The sequence below is a fragment of the Heptranchias perlo genome, chromosome 20 (assembly GCF_035084215.1).
Source record: "Heptranchias perlo isolate sHepPer1 chromosome 20, sHepPer1.hap1, whole genome shotgun sequence".
Classification (NCBI taxonomy): Eukaryota; Metazoa; Chordata; class Chondrichthyes; order Hexanchiformes; family Hexanchidae; genus Heptranchias; species Heptranchias perlo.
The window spans coordinates 11,763,188-11,788,682 of NC_090344.1; the positions used below are offsets into that span (position 1 = coordinate 11,763,188).

The window sequence follows — 25,495 nt, forward strand, 5'->3', positions numbered from 1 at the left end:
AGTGTTTTGAAGTATTGTTGCTCAAAAGCACTCCCTGCTGGTGAGCAGAGGCAAAACAGCCTTGTTTGGGCAGACACAGAAAGTTCTGAAGTTTGTGAAAGGAAAAGAGGCGTCCTGTGCCTTCATGGCAACATGTTAATCTGTAAGTTGTGTGTAAAATTAAGAGAGTGACCTTGAACTAATTGCTGCTTATTGCAAAAGCACACGTACTCCTTCGAGCAGGAATTCAATAAATGACATAAGGATGACTTTGTCTTATTTTCCACGACAGTCTTGTCACTCGACCAGCTGAGGTATGGAAGGGAAGCGGCAAAAATATTTCACTTTGGTGATTGTTCACCGTGCTCCTTTGACACACCCGGACTCGTAGATTCCAGTGCTCATGACTGAGGCTGACTCGGTATCTGCTCATACCACAGCGCTGTCGGAGTGTGAGCTGCTCCGTGTTCTCCACAGCCTGGGCCAGTGACACAATGAATAATGTGACCGATTATTGATCTGGAGATTGTGGGTTCAAGTTTACGGAGGGTGTAAAGTGGAAGGCCGGGCCTGGAGAGCATTGGAATAGTCGAGTCTAGAGGTAAACAAAGGCACGGATGAGGGTTTCAGCAGCAGAACTTCATTCTGGAAGTTTGGATTTGGTTCTGCTGATGTTAATAACCGCTATAACTGGGCTGAAATTCAATATTCTGGATCTATGTCAAATAAATCAACTTTGTTTCAAACAGAATGGTTCAATTACTTGCTGAAATCAAGATAAGAGACTAATTGATGTCCTAACTACCGATTATTCTGCATTTTTTCCTTTCTCACTTCAGATTATTTCAGTTCTCATATCTTCAATTACTCTCATGGCCAAGTCCCAGTTCCCCGGTCCTTCCCGAGTGCCTCTCCCAGCCTTGGGATCCAGGGAAGGTATCAGTAATGTACCCGGGATCACGAAACACAAAACCCAGTCTGTGAATCATTTTCAGCTACTGGACTTATCGTGTGTCCCACTGCATCTCTCTCAACTTCGATGTGTGAATAGAGCATCAGGCCTGGAAATCTCGTCTTCAATTTAAATACACTCAGCAAATGTATTTAACAAAATACAAACAAGTAAACACATCACGGCTCAATAATCCAGCAGTAAATTCAAAGGAGTAAGTCTGTTATCACACTCCTCGAGTGGACAGAATAAAGAAAAATCCCAACTCTAAGATCCCCTCGAATCCTTTGCAAATACCTTACAAATCTTGACAATAATCAACAAGTCTAATTTAATGTTGACCTTTATCTTGAGTGGGGTTGGAATACAGAAGTGATGTTTCAGTTGTAAAGAACCTTGGTCAGACCCCATCTGGAGAACTGGGCACCAAACCGAGAGAGAGATCAATCGGCCGTGGAAAAGGTACAGTGCAGATTCACCAGAATGACGCCGGGGTTAAAAGGATTAAATTATGAGGATGGGTTGCTGAAACTTGGTTTTATTCCATTGAATTCAGAACATTGAGATGTGATCACATCGAGGTGTTTAAAATAATAAAGGGATTCAATAAGGTAGATACAGAGAAATGATTTCTTCTGGAGGAGGAATCCAGAACAAGAGGGCATAAGAAATACGAGTCGGAGTGGGCCATACGGCCCCTCGAGCCTGCTCTGCCAAACAGTCAGTGCATGGCTGATCTTCTACCTTAACTCCACTTTCCTGCCCGATTCCTTGATTCCCTCGGTGTCCAAAAATCTCTCCATCTCATTCTTGAATATATTCAACATCTGAGCATCCACAGCCCTCTGAGGGAGAGAATTCCAAAGTTTCACCACCCTCTGAGTGAAGAAATCTTTCCTCATCTCAGTCCTAATTGGCTGATCCCTTATCCTGAGACTATGCCCCCTAGTTCTAGAATTTCCAGCCAGGGGAAACAGCCTCTCAGCATCGACCCTGTCAAGCCCTCTAAGAATTTTAGACGTTTCAATCAGATCACCTCCCATTCTTCCAAACTCCAGAGAATATAGGGCAATTCTACTCAATCTCTCCTCATACAACAACCCTCTCATCCCAGGAATCAATCCAGTGAACCTTTGTTGCACCCCCTCGAATCAAATATATCCTTCCTCAGGTAAGGAGACCAAAACTGTACACAGTACTCCAGGTGTGGTCTCACCAAAGCCCTATACAATTGCAGCAAGACTTCCTTACTCTTATTCCTCAAAGCACTTACAATATAGGCCAACATACTATTTGCTTTCCTAATTGTTTGCTGTACCTGCATATTAGCTTTTAAAAAATATTCTGCTTTTCTATTCTTCCCACATTGTACTCCATCTGCCACCTTCTTGATAATCTTAAAATTAGAGCTAGGTCATTTAAGAGCAAAACAAAGTGGAAATTACAAACTCACTTCCCCGAAAGGCCGTGGATGCTGGGGCTCGATTGAAACTTTCAAAATTGAGATTGATAGATTTGTGTTGTTTGAGGGTTGCAAGGGATATGGAGCAAAGGCGAGTAAATGGAGTTGTGGTACAGATTAGTCCTGATCCAATTGAATGGTGGAGTTGGCTTCAGGGGCTAAATGGCGAATTCCTGTTCCTGAACCCAGTCACTGACACCAATCACCTCCATTCTGAAAAAAACACCACAGTCACTGACATTAATCTTAACCTGTCTGATATAAACCAACCCCATACTCACTGACACCCATCTCACTGAATGGTGGAACAGGCTTGAGGGGCTGAATGGCCTACTCCTGTTCCTAATGTTCCTATATCACACTTAAGTTGCTAACATTCCTCTTCACAGTTCTTAATGCTCCCTATCTTGGTGTCCTCAGGAAATTTTGACCTTATGCCCTTGCACCTAAGCCCAGGTCATTGCTCTGTATTGAGAAGAGCAATGGTCCCAACACTGCCCCTGGGTGACACCACTGTTTACATCCCCACAGTCTGAAAAACATCCATTAACCACTACTCTGCCCTTTATCCAACTTCCCATCCACACTGACCCTCTCCCTTTAATACCGTGAGCTTTAATCTTATCAAAAAGCCTCCTGTCCGGCATCTTCTCAAACACTTTTTAACAATCCTTCTTCACAACATCCATTGCATTTTATCCCTACACTGTGTTATTTCCTCCAATAATCCCTGCTGTCTGTCCTGAATTAATCCATTTTAGAACAAATGTTGAAATCTTTGCTCCACCCACACGGTTCCATCTGTTTAAAGCCACAACAGAAAGGGCCAGTTTTCCCCTCGAGTTTGACATCAATCAGGTTTTAAAATGATGTGGAGATGCCGGTTATGGACTGGGGTTGACAATTTGTAAACAATTTTACAACACCAAGTTATAGTCCAACAATTTTATTTCATAATCACAAGCTTTCGGAGGCGTCCTCCTTCCTCAGGTGAATGTGGAAATGAAATCCTCGGACATTTCGCATTTATAAATCAGAGAACAATACCTGGTGATTACAGATCGTCTTTCCAACTGCCCGTTGCCAAGGCAATCAAAGTGTTCAGACAGAGAGATGTTACCTACAGGGCCACCGAATATACAAACAACCAAAAAGAAGAAAAAAACAGAGAGAGAGAGGCAGAAACATAGAAACATCCGGAAGGAAGAGAAAGACAGCAAATGACCCGTTACATTAAAACAGATAACTTTGTTCGCTGGTGGGGTTACGTGTAGCGTGACATGAACCCAAGATCCCGGTTGAGGCCGTCCTCATGGGTGCGGAACTTGGCTATCAATTTCTGCTCGATGATTTTGCGTTGTCGTGTGTCTTGAAGGCCGCCTTCGAGTACGCTTACCCGAAGGTCGGTGGCTGAATGTCCTTGACTGCTGAAGTGTTCACCGACTGGGAGGGAATCCTCCTGTCTGGCGATTGTTGCACGGTGTCCGTTCATCCGTTGTCACAGCGTCTGCATGGTCTCGCCAATGTACCAGGCTCTGGGGCATCCTTTCCTGCAACGTATGAGGTAGACAACGTTGGCCGAGTCACAGGAGTATGAACCATGTACCTGGTGGGTGGTGTCCTCTCGTGTGATGGTGGTATCTGTGTCGATGATCTGGCATGTCTTGCAGAGGTTACCGTGGCAGGGTTGTGTGATGTCGTGGATGCTGTTCTCCTGAAAGCTGGGTAATTTGCTGCGAACGATGGTCTGTTTGAGTTTGGGTGGCTGTTTAAAGGCGAGTAGTGGAGGTGTGGGGATGGCCATAGCGAGGTGTTCGTCATCATTGATGACATGTTGAAGGCTGCGGAGAACATGGCGTAGTTTCTCCGCTCTGGGGAAGTACTGGACGACGAAGGATACTCTGTTGGTTGCGTCCCGTGTTAGTCTTCTGAGGAGGTCTATGCAATTTTTCGCTGTGGCCCGTCGGAACTGTCGATCGATGAGTCGAGCGTCATATCCCGTTCTTACTAGGGCGTCTTTCAGCGTCTGTAGGTGTCCATCGCGTTCCTCCTCGTCTGAGCAGACCCTGTGTATTCGCAGGGCCTGTCCATAGGGGATGGCCTCTTTGACGTGGTTAGGGTGGAAGCTGGAAAAGTGGAGCATCGTGAGGTTGTCCGTGGGCTTGCGGTAGAGTGAGGTGCTGAGGTGCCCGTCTTAGATGGAGATTCGTGTATCCAAGAAAGAAACTGATTCTGAGGAGTAGTCCATGGTGAGCTTGATGGTGGGATGGAATTTGTTGATGTTATCGTGTAGTCTCTTCAGTGATTCTTCGCCGTGGGTCCATAGAAAGAAAATATCGTCGATGTATCTGGTGTATAGTGTTGGTTGGAGGTCCTGTGCAGTGAAGAAGTCCTGCTCGAACTTGTGCATGAAAATGTTGGCGTATTGGGGTGCGAATTTGGTCCCCATGGCTGTTCCGTGTGTTTGGGTAAAGAACTGGTTATCGAAGGTGAAGACATTGTGATCCAGGATGAAGCGGATGAGTTGTAGGATGGCTTCTGGGGATTGGCTGTTGTTGGTGTTGAGTATTGATGCTGTCGCAGCGATGCCGTCATCGTGGGGGATACTGGTGTAGACTGCTGAGACGTCCATCGTGGTGAGAAGTGTTCCTGGTTCAACTGGTCCGTGGGTACTGAGTTTTTGTAGGAAGTCTGTAGTTTCGCGACAGAAGCTGGGGGTTCCCTGTACGCTGGGACACAGATACCACCATCACACGAGAGGACACCACCCACCAGGTGCACGGTTCATACTCCTGTGACTCGGCCAACGTTGTCTAACCTCATACATTGCAGGAGAGGATGCCCCAGAGCATGGTACATTGGCGAGACCATGCAGACGCTGCGACAACGGATGAACGGACACCGCGCAACAATCGCCAGACAGGAGGGTTCTCTCCCTGTCGGGGAACACTTCAGCAGTCATGGACATTCAGCCACCGACCTTCGGGTAAGCGTACTCCAAGGCGGCCTTCGAGACACACGACAACGCAAAATCGTCGAGCAGAAATTAATAGCCAAGTTCCGCACCCATGAGGACGGCCTCAACCGGGATCTTGGGTTCATGTCACGCTACACGTAACCCCACCAGCGAACAAATGTTATCTGTTTTTACTTAAAAAGAAATTAAGAGATCAAGGAGGGGCCATGAAATAACACTGGCGAGCAAAATAAAGGAAAATCCTAAGATATTTTATAAGTATATTAAGGGTAAGAGGATGACTAGGGAAAAAATAGGGCCCATTAGGGACAAAAATGGCAATCTGTGTGTGGAGCCGGCAGATGTAGGAGGGGTTCTAAATGAATTTTTTGCATCTGTTTTCACTATGGAGAAGGACGATGTAGACATAGAAATACGGCAGGGGGACTGTGATATACTCGAACATATTAATATCGAGCGGGAGGAGGTATTGGCGGTTTTAGCAGGCCTAAAAATGGATAAATCCCCAGGCCCGGACGAAATGTATCCCAGGCTACTGTGTGAGGCAAAGGAGGAGATTGCGGGGGCTCTGACACATATATTCAGAACCTCTCTGGCCACAGGGGATGTGCCAGAGGACTGGAGAACCGCTAATGTAATACCATTATTCAAGAAGGGGAGTAGTGGAAAACCGGGGAACTACAGGCCAGTGAGCCTAACATCAGTGGTAGGAAAATTATTGGAAAAAATTCTGAAGGTCAAAATTAGTCTCCACTTGGAGAAGCAAGGATTAATCAGGGATAGTCAACATGGCTTTGTCAAGGGAAGATCATGTCTGACTAATTTGATTGAATTTTTTGAGGGGGTGACTAGGCGTGTGGATGAGGGTAACGCAGTGGATGTGGTATACATGGATTTCAGTAAGGCCTTCGATAAAGTCCCCCACAGGAGACTGGTCAAGAAGGTACGAGCCCATGGAATCCAGGGTGCCTTGGCACCTTGGATACAAAACTGGCTGAGTGGCAGAAGGCAGAGGGTGATGGTCGAAGGTTGTTTTTGTGACTGGAAGCCTGTGGCCAGTGGGGTACCACAGGGATCGGTGCTGGGTCCCTTGCTGTTTGTGGTCTACATTAATGACTTGGATATGAATGTAAAAGGTATGATCAGTAAGTTTGCTGATGATACAAAGATTGGTAGGGTGGTAAATAGTGAGGAGGATAGCCTCAGTCTGCAGGACGATACAGATGGGTTGGTCAGATGGGCGGAACAGTGGCAAATGGAATTTAACCCGGAAAAGTGCGAGGTGATGCACTTTGGAGGGACTAACAAGGCAAGGGAATACACAATGAATGGGAGGACCCTAGGCAAGACAGAGGGTCAGAGGGATCTTGGTGTGCAAGTTCACAGATCCCTGAAGGCGGCGGAACAGGTAGATAAGGTGGTAAAGAAGGCATATGGGATACTTGCCTTTATTAGCCGAGGCATAGAATATAAGAGCAAGGAGGTTATGATGGAGCTGTATAAAACACTGGTTAGGCCACAGCTGGAGTACTGTGTGCAGTTCTGGTCGCCACACTACAGGAAGGATGTGATCGCTTTGGAGAGGGTGCAGAGGAGATTCACCAGGATGCTACCAGGGCTGGAGCGCTTCAGCTATGAAGAGAGACTGGGAAGATTGGGTTTGTTTTCCTTGGAGCAGAGGAGGCTGAGGGGGGACATGATTGAGGTGTACAAAATTATGAGGGGCACAGATAGGATGGATACTAAGGAGCTTTTTCCCTTCGTTGAGGGTACTATAACAAGGGGACATAGATTCAGGTAAAAGGCAGGAGGTTTAGAGGGGATTTGAGAAAGAACTTTTTCACCCAGAGGGTGGTTGGAGTCTGGAACTCACTGCCTGAAAGGGTTGTGGAGGCAGGAACCCTCACAACATTCAAGAAGCATTTGGATGAGCACTTGAAATGCCATAGCATACAAGGCTACGGACCAAATGCTGGAATATGGGATTAGAGTAGACAGGGCTGATGGCCGGCGCGGACACGATGGGCCGAAGGGCCTCTATCCGTGCTGTATGACTCTATGACTCTAATATAACGTGTCATTGACTGTCTTCGTTCTGTCTGTCTCTCTTTTTTTTTGGGGGGGGGTTGTACATTCAGTGGCCTTTTAGATGACACCTTTCTGTCTGCTCACTGTGATTGCCTTGGCAACGGGCAGGAATCACCAGGCATTGTTCTGTGATTTTAAAATGCGAAGGATTCGAAATTGTCACTTCCACACCGCCTGAGGAAGGGGAAAGCCCCCGAAAGCTTGTGGGATTAAAAATAAAATCGTTGGACTATAACTTGGTGTTGTAAAATTGTTTGCAATTAGGAACAGGTGTAGACCATTCAGCCCCTCGAGCCGGTTTCACCATTCATTGAGATTGGTATCAGTGACTGTGGGGTTATTTTTTATCAGACAGGAGGATGTTGGTATCAGTGACTGTGGAGTTGGTTTAAATCAGTTCGGAGGTGATTTGTGTCAGTGCCTGTGGTGTTTTTTTTATCAGAGTGGAGGTGATTGGTGTCAATTACTGGGTTCAGGAACTGGAATTAGCCATTCAGCCCCTGAAGCCTGCTCCGCCGTTCAATTGGATCAGGACTAATCTGTGTCACAACTCCATTTACTCGTCTTTGCTCCATATCCCTTGCAACCCTCACACAACACAAATCTATTGAGCTCAATATTGAAAATTTCAATCGAGCCCCAGCATCCACAGCCTTTCGGGGAAGTGAGTTTGTAATTTCCACTATCGTTTGTGTGAAAAATTGCCGCCTTATTTTGCTCTTAAATGAACTAGCTCTATTTTTAAGATTATCAAGAACTTGGCAGATGGAGTCCAATGTGGGGAAATGTGAAAATTATTCACTTTGGGAGGAAGAATAGAAAAGCAGAATATTTTTTAAAAGGTGAGAGTTTAAGAAATGTTGGTGTTCAGAGGGATTTGGGTGTCCTTGTACACTGATCACATAAGTTAACATGGAGGTACAGCAAACAATTAGGAAAGCAAATAATATGTTGGCCTTTATTTTTAGTGGGTTGGAGATTAAGAGTAACGAAGTCTTGCTGCAATTATATAGGGCTTTGGTGAGACCACACCTGGAGTAATGTGTACAGTTTTGGTCTCCTTACCTGAGGAAGGATATACTTGATTCGAGGGGGTGCAACGAAGGTTCACTAGATTGATTCCTGGGATGAGAGGTTTGTTGTATGAGGAGAGATTGAGTAGAATGGCCCTATATTCTCTGGAGTTTAGAAGAATGAGAGGTGATCTCATTGAAACGTCTAAAATTCTGAGAGGGCCTGACAGGGTAGATGCTGAGAGGCTGTTTCCCCTGGCTGGAAAGTCTAGAACTAAGGGGCATCGTCTCAGGATAAGGGATCGGCCATTTAGGACTGAGATGAGGAAAAATTTCTTTAATCAGAGGGTAGTGAATCCTTAGAATTCTCTACCCCAGAGGGCTGTGGATGCTCAGACATTGATTATATTCAAGAATGAGATGGAGAGATTTTTGTGCACCGAGAGAATCAAGGAATCAGGCAGGAAAGTGGAGTTAAGGTTGAAGATCAGCCATGTACTTACTGAATGGCACAGCAGGCCCGAGGGGCCGTATGGCCCACTCATGCTCCTATTTCTTGTGCCCTCTTGTTCTGGATTCCTCCTCCAGAAGAAATCATTTCTCTGCATCTATATTATTGGACACCTTTATTATTTTAAACATCTCGATGAGATCACATCTCAATGTTATAAACTCATTGAAATAAAAACCAAGTTTATGCCACCCGTCCTCATAATTTAATCCTTCTAACACAGGTGTCATTCTGGTGAATCTACACTGTATCTTTCCCAAGGCCGATTGATCTCTCTCTCGGTTCGGTGCCCAGTTCTTCAGGTGGGGTCTGACCAAGGTTCTTTACAACTGAAGCATCACTTCTGTATTCCAACCCCACTCAAGATAAAGGTCAACATTCAATTAGACTTGTTGATTATTGTCAAGATTTGTAAGGAATTTTCAAAGGATTCGAGGGGATCTGAGAGTTGGGATTTTTCTTTATTCTGTGATGCATTTTGGTAGTTCGAATCGTGCCAGGACCTGCTCCGTTAATGGTAGGGCGTTGGGGAGAGTTATAGAACAAAGAGATCTAGGAGTACAGGTTCATAGCTCCTTGAAAGTGGAGTCACAGGTGGATAGGGTGGTGAAGAAGGCATTGAGCTTGCTTGGTTTCATTGGTCAGAACATTGAATACAGGAGTTGGGATGTCTTATTGAAGTTGTAAAAGACATTAGTAAGGCCACACTTGGAATACTGTGTACAATTCTGATCACCCTATTATGGAAAGGATATTATTAAACTAGAAAGAGTGCAGAAAAGATTTACTAGGATGCTACCAGGACTTGATGGTTTGACTTATAGGGAGAGGTTGGATAGGCTGAGACTTTTTTCCTTGGAGAGTAGGGTGATCTGAAAGAAGTCTATAAAATAATGAGGGGCATAGATAAGGTAGATAGTCAAAATCTTTTCCCAAATGTAGGGGAGTCTATAAAGAGGGGACATAGATTTAAGGTGAGAGGGGAGAGATACAAAATGGTACAGAGGGGCAATTTTTTCACTCAAAGGGTGGTGAGTGTCTGGAACGAGCTGCCAGAGGCAGTAATAGAGGCGGGTACAATTTTGTGTTTTAAAAAGCATTTGGACAGTTACATGGGTAAAATGGGTATAGAGGGATATGGGCCAAGTGCAGGCAATTGGGACTAGCTTAGTGGTATAAACTGGGCGACATGGACATGTTGGGCCAAAGTGCCTGTTTCCATGTTGCAATCTTCTATGATTCTATGATTCTCTGTCCACTCAAAGAGTTTGATAACAGAATTATTCCTTTGAATTTATTGCTGGATTATTGGGCCGTGATGTGTTTACTTGTTTGTATTTTGTTAAATACATTTGGAGAGTGGATTTAAATTTAAGCCGAGATTCCCATACCTGATGCTCTATTCACACATCGAAGGTCAACGAGATGCTGTGGGACACACGATAAGTCCAGGAGCTGAAAGTGATTCACAGACTGGGTTTTGTGTTTAGTGATCCCGGGTACATTACTGATACCTTCCCTGGATCCCAAGGCTGGGAGAGGCACTCGGGAAGGACCGGGGAACTGGGACTTGGCCATGAGAGTAATTGAAGGTATGTGAACTGAAATAATCTGCAGTGAGAAAGGAGGAAGACATAATAATCGGTCATTCGGACATCAATTAGTCTCTTATCTTGAATTCATCAAGTAATTGACCCATTCTGTTTGTAACAAAGTTGATTTATTTGACATATATCCAGAATATTGAATTTCAGCCCAGTTATAGCGGTTATTAACATCAGCAGAAACAAATCCCAACTTCCAGAATGAAGTTCTGCTGCTGAAACCCTCATCCGTGCCTTTGTTTAACTCGAGACTCGACTGTTTCACGAGTCTGAACATGTCAACAGGCGCACGGTGAACAATCACCAAAGACAATCCTTTCTATCACTTCCCTTCGATAGCTCAGCTGGTAGAGCGGAGGACTGTAGTGAATTAAACCAAAGTAAAGTCATCCTTAGGTCGCTGGTTCAATTCCGGCTCGAAGGAGTGAGTGTGCTTTTGGAATAAGCAACAATTACCTCAAGGTCGCTCTCTGAACTTTACAGGCACCTCACAGATTAACATGTTGCCACTGAGTCACAGGACACCACTTTTCATTTCTCAAATCTTGAAGCTTTCTGTGTGTGCCCGAGCACGGCTGTTTCACTCGAGCATTTCCCTCTGCTCACCAGCAGGGAGTGCCTTTGAGCAGCAACACTTCAAATCGCCCTCAATTTCAGGCAAAAAGGTCTTCGATCAGTCAGTCAGTCAGGGCTCACGCTGCTCCCTCAAGCTCGGGCGGCTGTTGCTTTCCGGTGACCTCGTCTTCCTTCCGCAGGCTCGGGCTCTTCTCAGCATCATTCATGATTACTGTGGCTTCCCGTTCTGCTGTTCCTCACTTGCTGATGCTCGATACTGCCGATTGGAGCAAAGTATTTCATATATTCAGGGATCCATAACCCAAGGCAAGATTTCTCTGCTGGTCGTGGAGCAGCTTGGAGGCGAGTGTGAGGCAGGAACTGTGAAGGGCGATTTACAAACAGCAAACGAGGTTTAGCTCAACTGGCAGATCGCTCACTTGGCATGTGAGAAGTAGTGGGATCGTTGATTATATTCTCCACTCACCGATTGTCTTGGTGCAATTATACAGAAACAAGATTGTTGTCAGCGAGTCCATAGCCCATGCACTTCCTAATCTTCGCTGTGTGTTTGGGTACAGAGAGGTCAAGAGGCAGCAAATCTGCAGTAAGCAAAAGTTCTTGATTTTGCTCTGCAGCAAAGATGGAAAGATGAGGTGAGAGATAGAAAAAAAGCTTCGTAATCCCTGAGGTCTTCTCTGAAGATTGAATTCAGGACCTTCAGATTTTGACACTGATGCACTGCTTGCTGCAATAAGAAGGCACTTACCAGGTATGCAGCCAGGCAGCATCAGCAATTAGGACAGCTATAAAATAATGCACAGTTTGCAAAAAAAAACATCTGAGCCAGGAAGGAATCAAACCGATAGTCTTCTGATCCGTAGGCAGATGCGTTATCAATTGGACCACTCACCCAGGTTATAGTGAGGAAGTAGCAGAGGGAGGCAGTGGGCATGGCGGAGGTACTAAATAAATACTTTGCATCTGTCTTTACCAAGGAAGAAAATGCTGCCAGAGTGTCAGTAAAGGAAGATGTCGTTGAGATACTGGATTGGCTAAAAATCATAAAGAGTAGGTACTTGAAAGGCTGGCTGGACTTAAAGTAGATACATCACCTGGTCCGGATGGGATGCATCCTCGGTTAGTGAGGGAAGTAACGGTGGAAATTGCAGAGGTGCTGGTCATAATCTTCCAAACATCCTTAGATATGGGGGTTATGCCAGAGGACTGGAGAATTGCAAATGTAACACCATTGTTCAAGAAAGGGTGAAAGACAAAACCCAGCGTCTACAGACCAGTCAGTTTAACCTCGGCAGTGGAGAAAGTTCCAGCAACGATAATCGGGGACAGAATTAGCAGTCACTTGGACAAGGATTAGGGAAAGCCAGCACGGATTTGTTAAAGGCAAATCGTGTTTAACTAACTTGATACAGTTTTTTGATAAGGTAACAGAGAGGGTCGATGAGGGAAATGCAGTTGATGTGGTGTGTATGGACTTTAAAAAAGGCATTCGATAAAGTGCCGCCTAATGGGCTTGTCATCAAGATTGAAGCCCATGGAATAAAAGGGGCAGTAGCAGCATGGATACAGAATTGGCCAAATAACAGGAAACAGAATGTAGTGGTGAACAGCTGTTTTTCGGAATGGAGGGAGGTATACAACGGTGTTCCCCAGGGGTCGGTGCTGGGACCACTGCTTTTCTTGATATACATTAATGACTTGGACTTGGGTATACAGGGCACAACTTCCAAATTCTTGCTACCAAAATGCTCCAATTCACTGTCATCTGCATTAAAATTCATTGGCCAATTATACACCCATTTTGCAAGTTTATTAATGTATTTTGTATTTGGTCGCAATCTTCATCAATATTATCAAAACTCCACCCCACCCCGCCAATCTGGTGTCATCTGTTAATTTTGAAATTGTACTTCCGATTCCCGAGTCCAAATCGTTTATGTGAATTGTGAACAGTGGTCCCTGAACCAATCCTTGTGGAGCATCACTTTCCACCTTATACAGTGTGAGTCGCTACAATTAACCCCTGCTATCTGTTTTAGAGCAGTAGTCAAGAGAAACTTCTTTACATAGGGAGTAGGCAGTCTGTGGAATTCACTTCCACGGTTAGTGTTTGGGGCACACAGTTCTGTAATGACAAGTGGTCCTCATGTTTTTATCCAAGACAGGCCTCAGCCCAGTCATTTACTCCAAATGTTGGTGCAATAGTTCAAGCTCAGAGGCGCCAGGTATCAGGAGCAGCAGTAGCAGAAAACAACATCTTAATGTATGGAAGTAACAATAGAGTTCATTTTCATCTCTTTCCAGTTTAATAATTTTTGCTGAATGTGGCCCAGGCCAAGTGTCATGATGTCGGGTCAGGTTCACCATAGGAAATGAGTTTGACACCCCTGAGATAGACAATGTGAACCGGATTACCCTCATCCACTAACCCAGCAACTTCTTCAAAAAACTCAAGCAAGTTTGTGAGACACCATTTTCTTTCCCAGAAGCCGTGTTGAGTATCTCTAATGGCCCCTTCTCTTTCCCCGTGATCATAAACAGCATCTCTTAGGATCCCTTCAAGCATCTTCCCTCTGATCGAGGTCACACTGATGGGCTTGTCCTACCCCGGCTCTGATTTGTCTCCTTTCATGAAAATGGGAACTACGTGAGCTACCTTCCAATCTCAGGGGACAATCCCTGACTCTATTGAGCTGTTGAAGATACAGGCAAGGGGCTCACAGAGCACCCGTCCCATCTCTTTAAACACCCGGGCGTGGATATCATCTGGACCTGGAGCACAAAGTATTTTGAGATTTCATATTTTATCCAAGATGACATCCCTTTCTATTTTAATATTTATGATGTTATTGTTGACAGCACATCCCACAGCTGGAATCTGAGCATCATCCACAGGAGTGTAGGCTGATGAGAAATAGTCATTTAACAGCTTTTGAGGGGGTGACTAGGCGTGTGGATGAGGGTAACGCAGTGGATGTGGTATACATGGATTTCAGTAAGGCCTTCGATAAAGTCCCCCACAGGAGACTGGTCAAGAAGGTACGAGCCCATGGAATCCAGGGTGCCTTGGCACTTTGGATACAAAACTGGCTTAGTGGCAGAAGGCAGAGGGTGATGCTCGAAGGTTGTTTTTGTGACTGGAAGCCTGTGGCCAGTGGGGTACCACAGGGATCGGTGCTGGGTCCCTTGCTGTTTGTGGTCTACATTAATGACTTGGATATGAATGTAAAAGGTATGATCAGTAAGTTCGCTGATGATACAAAAATTGGTAGGGTGGTAAATAGTGAGGAGGATAGCCTCAGTCTGCAGGACGATATAGATGGGTTGGTCAGATGGGCGGAACAGTGGCAAATGGAATTTAACCCGGAAAAGTGCGAGGTGATGCACTTTGGAGGGACTAACAAGGCAAGGGAATACACAATGAATGGGAGGACCCTAGGCAAGACAGAGGGTCAGAGGGATCTTGGTGTGCAAGTTCACAGATCCCTGAAGGCGGCGGAACAGGTAGATAAGGTGGTAAAGAAGGCATATGGGATACTTGCCTTTATTAGCCGAGGCATAGAATATAAGAGCAAGGAGGTTATGATGGAGCTGTATAAAACACTGGTTAGGCCACAGCTGGAGTACTGTGTGCAGTTCTGGTCGCCACACTACAGGAAGGATGTGATCGCTTTGGAGAGGGTGCAGAGGAGATTCACCAGGATGCTACCAGGGCTGGAGCGCTTCAGCTATGAAGAGAGACTGGGAAGATTGGGTTTGTTTTCCTTGGAGCAGAGGAGGCTGAGGAGGGACATGATTGAGGTGTACAAAATTATGAGGGGCACAGATAGGATGGATACTAAGGAGCTTTTTCCCTTCGTTGAGGGTACTATAACAAGGGGACATAGATTCAAGGTAAAAGGCAGGAGGTTTAGAGGGGATTTGAGAAAGAACTTTTTCACCCAGAGGGTGGTTGGAGTCTGGAACTCACTGCCTGAAAGGGTTGTGGAGGCAGGAACCCTCACAACATTCAAGAAGCATTTGGATGAGCACTTGAAATGCCATAGCATACAAGGCTACGGACCAAATGCTGGAATATGGGATTAGAGTAGACAGGGCTGATGGCCGGCGCGGACACGATGGGCCGAAGGGCCTCTATCCGTGCTGTATAACTCTATGACTCTATGACTAGCTCTGCTATAGCCCGGGAATCTGTCCTGAACTGTCTTTCAGTGGCCCTAAACCATCTTTAATGGTCTTCTGAATCCTGACCTAGCTGGAAAGACGTTTGCTATTATTCCCACAATTGTGCACCATCTTCTTTTCCAAAGATCTCTTAGATTCTCTAATGGCTGCTTGTGTCTCCCTCAATTGTGGGTGATATTTGACCAAATTCTCCTGCAAACTGAATTGATCCTGATCCGATCTGGGTTAAATGTAAGACAGTTCAGGGAGTCGGGAATCATTCACCCCGAGACCTACACTGGCAGGTAAAACCCCAGATGGTTCCTTTGTAAGGATTCCTCTGGTTCCTCGGCATATATTTATCAGGATACTGAAACCCAGCTTTCTTACAGTCCACTCCTGGAGGCCCCACTCCCTGAGCCTGCAACCTTCAGCAGGGTCAGTGGTGGAGTTCCGCAGTGGGAGTGATCCCAGAGTAAATGTCGGGATCGCCCCCACCCTGTGGATGGTCCGGGTCGTGTATTTTTAGTGATCCTGGTGTCTAACACGCACACAGCAATAAAACCATGAATTCTGGAAACACACTGCAGGTCCTTCTTTATCTGGAGATCGAATGACTGTTGTATAATTGTACCAGCAGTTAACAGGCTCCTGTGAACTCCTCCCTCTGCTATTTTAATGCAGACTTTAACTCATTTATTTTAACGGGATTAATTAAATGAGTTAACACCTGCCTTAAATGGTAGACTCAGGACTGTCACTCAAACAGTTGAAATCTCCATAGAATAATTACCACAGTCATTTTTAGACTGGATGCCTCACAGCGACTTTACTGTCAGAGAAGGGAGACGAGAAAGACCAAAGTGCCGTTTGCCCCTCTCAGTGTGGCCCTGAAGGACTGTGTCCAGGCTGAAGTTCTGTTCCCCCCGGACGATCCTCCCCGCAGATTGTCCTTTCTGAGCTCCAGTCAGGTGAGGCTAAACACTCAGGTGGGAAAGACCAAAATCTACAACAAGGTGTTGAAAATAAAGCTAATTTATTTAAGAGATATCCAGAATATTAAACTCCAGCCCAGTTATAGGGGTTATTGACATCAGAAGAAACAAACCCCAACTGTCAGAATGAACATGGTTCAGTCCTGGATGTGATTAACAGCAGAATCCAACCCATGCAGTCATATGTGAACTCGCTGGTGTCTCAGCATGTGTGATGACTGAGTGAATCCCTTCCCACACACGGAGCAGGTGAACAGTCTCTCCCCAATGGGCATGTGTTGATGTGTCAGCAGTTCATTTCTGCTTTTAAAGCTCTTCTCACAGTCACTGAGTTAAAAGGTCACTCAATAGTGTGAACAAGTTGATGTTTCAGAAGGTGGGATGAATTAGTGAATCCCTTCCCACACACGGAGCAGGTGAACAGCCTTTCCCCAGTGTGAGTGCGTTGATGTCTCAGCAGTTTGTTTCTGATTTTAAATCTCTTCCCAAAGTCAGAACATTTAAAGGTCTCTCACCAGTGTGAACTCGCTGGTGTCTCAGCAGGGTGGATGACCGAGTGAATCCCTTCCCACACACGGAGCAGGTGAATGGCCTCTCCCCAGTGTGAGTGCGCTGGTGTGTCAGCAGATCAATTTTTCTTTTAAATCTCTTCTCACAATCAGAACAATTAAAAGGTCTCTCATCGGAGTGAACTCGCTGGTGTGACAGAAGGTTGGATGACCGAGTAAATCTCTTCTCACACAAGGAGCAGGTGAACGGCCTCTCCCCAGTGTGAGTGCGTTGGTGTCTCACCATTTCGTTTCTGATTTTAAATCTCTTCTCACAGTCAGGACATTTAAAAGGTCTCTCATCAGTGTGAACTTGCTGGTGTTGCAGAAGGTGTGATGAATGAGTGAATCTCTTCTTACACACAGAGCAGATGAGCGGTCTCTCCCCAGTGTGAACTCGCTGGTGTATCAGCAGGTTGGATGACCAAGTGAATCCCTTCCCACACACGAAGCAGGTGAATGGCCTCTCCCCAGTGTGAACTCGCTGGTGTGACAGAAGGTGGGATGACCGAGTGAATCCCTTCCCACACACGAAGCAGGTGAACGGTCTCTCCCCAGTGTGAACTCGCTGGTGTGATAGAAGGTCTGATGACCGAGTGAATCCCTTCCCACACGCAGAGCAGGTGAACGGCTTCTCCCCAGTGTGACTGCGTTGGTGTGTCATAAGATTAATTTTGCTTTTAAATCTCTTCTCACAGTCAGAACATTTAAAAGGTCTCTCATCAGTGTGAACTCGCTGGTGTCTCAGCAGGTTGGATGACCAAGTAAATCTCTTCTCACACACGGTGCAGGTGAACGGCCTCTCCCCAGTGTGAATGCGTTGGTGTCTCAGTAGTTCGTTTCTGGTTTTAAATCTCTTCGCACAGTCAGAACATTTAAAAGGTCTCTCATCAGTGTGAACTTGCTGGTGTTGCAGAAGGTGTGATGAATGAGTGAATCTGTTCTTACACACGGAGCAGGAGAACGGCCTCTCCCCAGTGTGAGTGCGTTGGTGTCTCAGTAGTTCGTTTCTGGTTTTAAATCTCTTCCCACAGTCAGAACATTTAAAAGGTCTCTCTTCAGAGTGAACTCGCTGGTGTCTCTGTAGGTGGGATGACCGAGTAAATCTCTTCTTACACACGGAGCAGGTGAACGGCCTCTCCCCAGTGTGAACTCGTTGGTGTGTCAGCAGGGTGGATGACCGAGTGAATCCCTTCCCACAAACGGAGCAGGTGAACGGCCTCTCCCCAGTGTGAGTGTGTTGGTGTGTCAGCAGGTTACTTTTGCTTTTAAACCTCTTCTCACAGTCCGAACATTTAAAAGGTCTCTCATCAAAGTGAAATCGCTGGTGTGTCAGGAGGGTGTATGACTGAGTGAATCCCTTCCCACACACGGAGCAGGTGAACGGTCTCTCCCCGGTGTGATTGCGTCGATGAATTTCCAGCTTTGAAGGGGAATTGAATCCCTTCCCACAGTCCCCACATTTCCACGGTTTCTCCGTGGTCCGGGTGTCCTTGTGTCTCTCCAGGTTGGACGATCAGTTGAAGCCTCGTCCACACACAGAACACGTGTACGGTTTCTCCCCGCTGTGAATGGTCTGATGTTTTTGCAGACTGTGTAACTGGTTAAAGCTCTTTCCACAGTCAGTGCACTGGAACACTCTCACTCGGGTGTGTGTGTCTCGGTGCTTTTCCACTCACACTGATGTTTGAAATCTTCTCCCAGAGATAGAACAGACAAACATTTCTCCTTCCACATTCAAAAGCCGATGATATTCAGGTCCTGATGAATCGAGTGACTCTGTCAGATCGTGACGTGATCTTTGGTTTGAGTTTCCTGTCTGCAAATCCTCCCCTTCTCATACCCTGTAAAAGGAGTTTATAAAAATTATCACTGTAAATACAGGATAGAAATTCAGATCAGATAACTCTACTTTCTATGGAACATTCTTTACTCTCTTATTCCTTTAAGCTGTAAATCCCCGTCCCACACACTCTCCTTCCTCCCTGTGCTGAAATCCAAACCCATCGCATCATCTTTCAGTGGCCCTAAACCATGAGTGAAAGGGTGAGAGGAATGTGAGAGTGAGTGTGAGAGAGTGCATGTGAGAAAGTGCATGTGAGAGAGTGAATGTGAGAGAGTGAATGTGAGAGAGTGAATGTGAGAGAGTGAGTGTGAGAGAGTGAGTGTGAGAAAGTGAATGTGAGAGAGTGAATGTGAGAGAGTGAATGTGAGTACAGCAGTGAGCTCGGTGTGGAGAATGAAGTGGGGCAGGTGGAGCATATTTCAGTGGGGCAGCAGTGATCATAATCTCATTCGGTTTCGAACAGTTATGGAAAAGGACAGGGGACAGTCAAATGTGAAAATTCCTAACTGGAGGAGGGCTAATTTCATGAGTTAAAATGGGATCTTGTCCAGGTGAATTGGAATCAAAAATTGGCAACAAAACAGTAATTGAACAATGGGAGGCCTTCAAGGAGGAGTGGGTTGAGAGTGGACAGATTCCCACGAGGAGGAACGGAATGGCATCCAGAGCTAGAGCTCCCTGGATGACTGAAGATATAGAGAATACCATTTCTCCTTCATTTACAGATGCTCCCTGACTGATCACCGTTTCTCCTTCATTTGCAAACGCTCGTTGACCGATCACCATTTCTCTTTCATTTACAGACGCTCCCTGACCAATCACCATTTCTCAGATTTACAGACACTCCCTGACCGATCACCATTTCTCCTTCATTTACAGACGCTCACTGACCGATCACCATTTCTCCTTCATTTACAGACGCTCCCTGACCGATCACCATTTCTCCTTCATTTACAGACGCTCCCTGACCGATCACCATTTCTCCTTCATTTACAGACGCTCACTGACCGATCACCATTTCTCCTTCATTTACACACACTCCCTGACCGATCACCATTTCTCCTTCATTTACAGACGCTCCCTGAGAATTCCCAGTTTACTCCACGCATGCGCGGGGCCGCGGCCTTTTGTTGAGAGTTGGTCCGGAGCGAAACGGGAGAAACCGGAAACCGGCGGGTAGTGAGGGGGGATAATGTTCACTGTTTTATATTCGGGTCTGGGGCCGCACTCGGGGTTTGTGAAGCCTGAGCCTGGGCCTGAGCCCGGACCCGGGCCCCGGGGTTTATTGATCCTCTTGCTCCGATCCTCTCACCTGCACCGAACGCGCTCCTCCCGCAGCCTCCACTGACCGCGCATGCTCAGGACACGCTGCCCGATAATGAGTCACTACTGCGCCTGCGCGCTGTGCTCCACTGATTCAGATAGGGCACAATCTTTACCGCGCTGCATGCTGGGTGGCACAGCCGCCATTGATGTTCTTAAAATCTGGCCCAAAAGCAAAGACATTGAATGCAGAGAGATCGCGTTTGGACCTCGGATGAAGGAACAGAGTATCTTGTGGCAAATTTGCTGATGATACAAAGATCGGTGGAAAAGCAAGTTGCGATGAGGATACAAAGTATCTGTGAAGGTATGTTAACAGGTTAAAGGAATGAGCAAAAAATTGGCAGATGGAATATAATGTGGGAAAATGTGAAGTCATCCACTTTGGGGAGCAATAATAAAAAAACAAATTATTATTTGAAAGGGGAAATACTACAAAATGCTGCGGTCCAGAGGGATCTGGGTGTCCTCGTACATGAAACACAAGAAGTCAACATACAGGTGCAGCAGGTAATCAATAATTCAAAAGTTTAATATATTATATAAATAGTTCAATAGTTTAATTTACTATGTAAATAATTGAATTATTTAATTTATTGTATAAATTATTCAAGTGTTTAATTTATTACATGTATAATTTAATAGTTTAATTCATTATATAAATAATCCATTGTTTAATTTATTATATGAAGAATTCAATAGTTTAATTGATTATATAAGTAATTAAATAGTTTAATTTATTATATAAGTTATTGAGTCGTTTTATTTAATGTATAAACAATTCAATTGAATAATTTATTATATAAATAATTCAATTGTTAAATTTATTCTCTAAATAATTCAACAGCTAATTCATTATATAAATAATTCAAGCGTTTAATTCATGATATAAATAAACGAATTTTTTAATTTACGATATTAATAATTTATTTGATAAACAATTTAATTGTTTAATTCATTAAATAATTCACGTGTCAAATTTATTATATAAATAATTCAAGTGTTTAAATTATTATATAAATTAAATTGTTCTTTTATTGTATACATAATTCAAGTGTTTAATTATATAAATAACTCAATAGTTTAATTCATTATATAAATATAATAATTGTTTAATTTATGATATAAATAATTCAATTGTTTAAATTATTATGTGAACAATTCAAGTGTTTAATTTATTATATAAATAATTCAATAGTTCAACTCATTATATAATCAATTGTTTAATTTATTATATAAAGATGAGTGTTTCATTTATTAATTAAATTGTTTAATTTATGACAAATAATTCGATTGATTAAATTATACAAATAATTCAATCGTTTAATTTATTATGTCATTAGTTGAATTGTTTAATTAATTATATAAATTATTCAAGTGTTTAATTTATGATATGAATAATTCAAATGTTTCATTTATTATAAAGAGAATTCAATAGTTTAAATTATTCGATTGATTAATTTATTATAGAAATAACCAAGAGTTTAATTTATTACATCAAACATTCAATAGCTAAATTTACGTTATAAATAATTCAATAGTTTAATTCATCCTATCAATTATTCAGGTGTTTAATTTTACATAAATAATTCAAGCGTTTAATTCATGATATAAATAAACGAATTGTTTAATTTACGATATTAATAATTTATTTGATAAACAATTTAATTGTTTAATTCATTAAATAATTCACGTGTCAAATTTATTATATAAATAATTCAAGTGTTTAAATTATTATATAAATTAAATTGTTCTTTTATTGTATAAATAATTCAAGTGTTTAATGATATAAATAACTCAATAGCTTAATTCATTATATAAATATAATAATTGTTTAATTTATGATACAAATAATTCAATTGTTTAAATTATTATGTGAACAATTCAAGTGTTTAATGTATTATATAAAAAATTAAATAGTTCAACTCATTATATAATCAATTGTTTAATTTATTATGTAAAGTCTAGTGTTTCATTTATTAATTAAATTGTTTCTTTATTATATAAATGATTCAATTGTTTAATTTATTCTCTAAATAATTCGTTTGATTAAATTATATAAATAATCCAATAGTTTAATTTATTATATAAATTATTCAAGTAATTTATGATATGAATAATTCAAATGTTTCATTTATTATAAAGAGAATTCAATAGTTTAAATTATTCGATTGATTAATTCATTATAGAAATAACCAAGAGATTAATTTATTATATAAAACATTCAACAGCTAAATTTATTATATAAATAATTCAATAGTTTAATTCATCATCTAAATTGTTCAAGTGTTTAATTTTATATGAATAATTCAATAGTTTAATATATTATATAATTAATAAACTGTTTAATTTTTTGTTTAAATAATTGAATTGTTTAATTTATTATATAAATAATTCAATTGATTAATATATTAGATACATAATTCAGTAGTTTAATTATATAAATAATTCAAGTGTATAATTCACTATATAAATAGTTCAGTTGTTTAATTTATTATATAAATAATTCAATTGGTGAATTTATTATACAAATAAACAAGTGTTTAATTTATTATATGAAACAGTCAAGTGTATAATTTATTACAAAAATAGTTCAATTGTTTACTTTATTATTTAAACATTTCAAGTGTTTAATTTATTATCTAAATAATTCACTAGTTTAATTTGTTAAATAAATAATTTAAAGGTTTTGTTTATTATATAAATAATTCAATAGTTTAATTCATAATATAAATAATCAATTGTTTAATTTCTTACATAACTACTTCAGTTGTTAAATTAAACTATTGAATTATTTTTATCATAAATTAATCATCTAAATAATTCAATTGATGAAATTATTGTACAAATAAACAAGTGTTTAATTTATTATCTAACTTTATTGTTTAATTTATTATCTAAAGAAGTCAAGTGCTTAATTTATTAGATAAATAACTCAATAGTTTAGTTTACTGTATAAACAATTGAAGTGTTTAATTTACTATATAAATTATTGAAGTGTTTAGTTTATCAAAAATAATTCTACAGCTTAATATATTACATAAATAATACAAGTGTTAAATTTATATATAAAGAAACAATTGTTTATTTTATTATATAAATAATTCAAGTGTTTCATTTATTAAGTAAATAATTCAAGTGTTTCATTTATTATATAAAAAAATCAAGTATTAAATTTATTATGTAAATAATTGAACTGATTATTTGATTATCTAAATAATTCAAAAGTTTAATTTATTATATGAATTAGCAAGTGTTTAATTTATTATGTAAATGATTCAAGTGTTAAAATTATTATATAAAGACGTCAAGTGTTTAAATTATATAATTAATTCAAAGGTATAATTTATGATATAAATAATTCAAGGGCTCGAATTCAGCAGACCTGCGGGTTCCCAGCGGGTGGTCCTCCGGGAGCGTGGAAAACGCGCAGGGCGAATTGAACAGATTCAGCCCTGCTTCCGGGTTCTCCGCTCCCCAGCTGCGTGCCGGCCGGCTGCGCATGCGCACTGCCGTCGACGCGATGTAGGAGCTCCACTTAAAGGGGCAGTCTCCCAAAGCCCCTCCTGCTGCAATCATTAGGCTGGTGATGATGGCTCAGCCAAGGGGAAAGGCTGCGCCACGTTTTTCCGACCTTGCGCTGCAGCTGATGCTGCAGGGCGTGAGGAGGAGGAGGGACACGCTATTCCCGGCGGATGGACGCAAGTTCCCTGCCGCTGCCACCAGGAAGGCATGGGCAGAGGTGGCGGCGGAGGTCAGCAGCAGGGCCAACACCCCAAGGACTTGGGAGCAGTGCCGCAAGCGCTTCAATGACCTGACTGGGTCTGGCAAGGTGAGTACGCCAACGCACCCTCCCACAGCCCGTCCCCACCATCACGCCAAACAGATCTCAACCCCTCCTGCAGAGCTACCACAGCGCTCCAGCAGCAATCCTCACAGCCACTCATTCACCACCCTCGCCGTGCCCGCAAGTACCCACCGTCCCTGTCCCCACCCGAACACTACCACACACCCAATCCCTATGCAATGGGATGGGCACGTGGCACACGCATCCTCCCATCCATCTGCGCCACGCTCAACCCACCCACACCGATGCTCGATGCGTCTCACAATGCAATACGCACCCACTCACACATCTGTGTTTTGCCTTGACAGGAGAAGAGGAGCAAGAACAATCGGGAAAGGGCACGCATCGGAGGTGGCCCGCCGCAAGTGGTAGAGCTCACCGACGCAGAGGTGGAGGCGCTCGACCTCGCCCGCACGCGACATTGCCTGTCGGTGGCTGATGGCGAGTGTGTCGCTGCAGAAACGGCCGGTAAGGGAAAGCTGACACTCAACACCCATGATCGCGAGTAACCGTATCATCACCTGCCATCAGGCGCACCGTAACGTTGGTGCACATGCCTCATAGTGCCCTCTGTTCTCTTGCAGGGCCGTCTGCGAGTGAAGCGATCGAGGAGGGTGATTCCTCAGACGACATGGCGGTCTCTGAGGGTGCATCGTAAACTTACGAGAGGGGCCTTGAGCTAATTGCTGCTTGATTGCTCCTTTGAGATGGAATTGAACAAACGATCGTAAAGATCTACTCCTTTGAAGTTTTCTGTTCGACCAGCAAAGCTATCGCAGGCAGGAAAAAACAACGTACTTCTCTTTGGTAATTGTTTAGTGAGCACCTTTCTGATGCTCTCAGGCTCGTGGTGTCCCGTGCTCATGACCGAGGCTGACTCGGGACCTGTTTATATCGCAGCGCTGTGAGAGTGTGAGCTGCTGCTGACTTTCTGCAATCTGAGCCAGTGGTGCAATAAATAACGTATCTTCTTCAAAATGTAAAACGTTATAGGTTCGACTCCTCCTCGGTTTAAAGGATTCTGATTTTTTTGTATTACTTTATTACTTGCAATGTGTAAAATGATAAAATTTCATCACATGCAAAGCGCAAAAGTCTTATTAAAGTTTTGACTGTCTCTTGATGACCATGTCAGTATCTCCTTCAGTCTGAAATAAAAAGTTATCTGTTGATTAATGGTGATTCAAACAATGATGCAACGACGAACTGCGATTAATTTGCTTCATGCAGTTAATTCAATCGGTTCTTTATTCTTGTATAACGTTCATTCCCTGACTGGGAATCGAACCACGTGGCGGTGAAAACACCGAATTCGAACCACCAGCCCACCGGGGAGTTCTCAACATTCCGCACCAGACACTGTGGAACTGATGACATTTATTTCTCTTTCACTCTTTCGTGGTTCATTCAGCTCTGTGTTTATTCTCAGGCCTCTTATCTCTCCATTCCTTTCAGCATTTGACTCCGGATATTCTTGTCGTTAAATATGAATTTTTTTTTTATTCGTTCACGGGATGTGGGCGTCGCTGGCAAGGCCGGCATTTATTGCCCATCCCTAATTGCCCTCGAGAAGGTGGTGGTGAGCCGCCTTCTTGAACCGCTGCAGTCCG

The 25,495-nt window shown here is 43.0% G+C and overlaps 1 protein-coding gene and 1 non-coding gene across 2 annotated transcripts; one reads left to right on the forward strand and one right to left on the reverse strand.

Annotated features, from left to right (window-relative positions):
* Positions 1-10,915: 10,915 nt before the first annotated feature.
* trnay-gua (transfer RNA tyrosine (anticodon GUA)) lies at positions 10,916-11,010 on the forward strand. The gene is made up of 2 exons: positions 10,916-10,952; positions 10,975-11,010. It is a non-coding gene; the product is annotated as a tRNA-Tyr (tRNA).
* A 5,420-nt stretch (positions 11,011-16,430) lies between these two features.
* On the reverse strand, positions 16,431-18,367 carry LOC137336071 (zinc finger protein 271-like; the record flags this gene model as incomplete). Its single annotated transcript, XM_068001565.1, has 1 exon — positions 16,431-18,367. A coding segment is annotated over one exon (1,593 nt), but the record flags the coding sequence as incomplete, so codon positions are not given.
* Between the last annotated feature and the right edge of the window lie 7,128 nt (positions 18,368-25,495).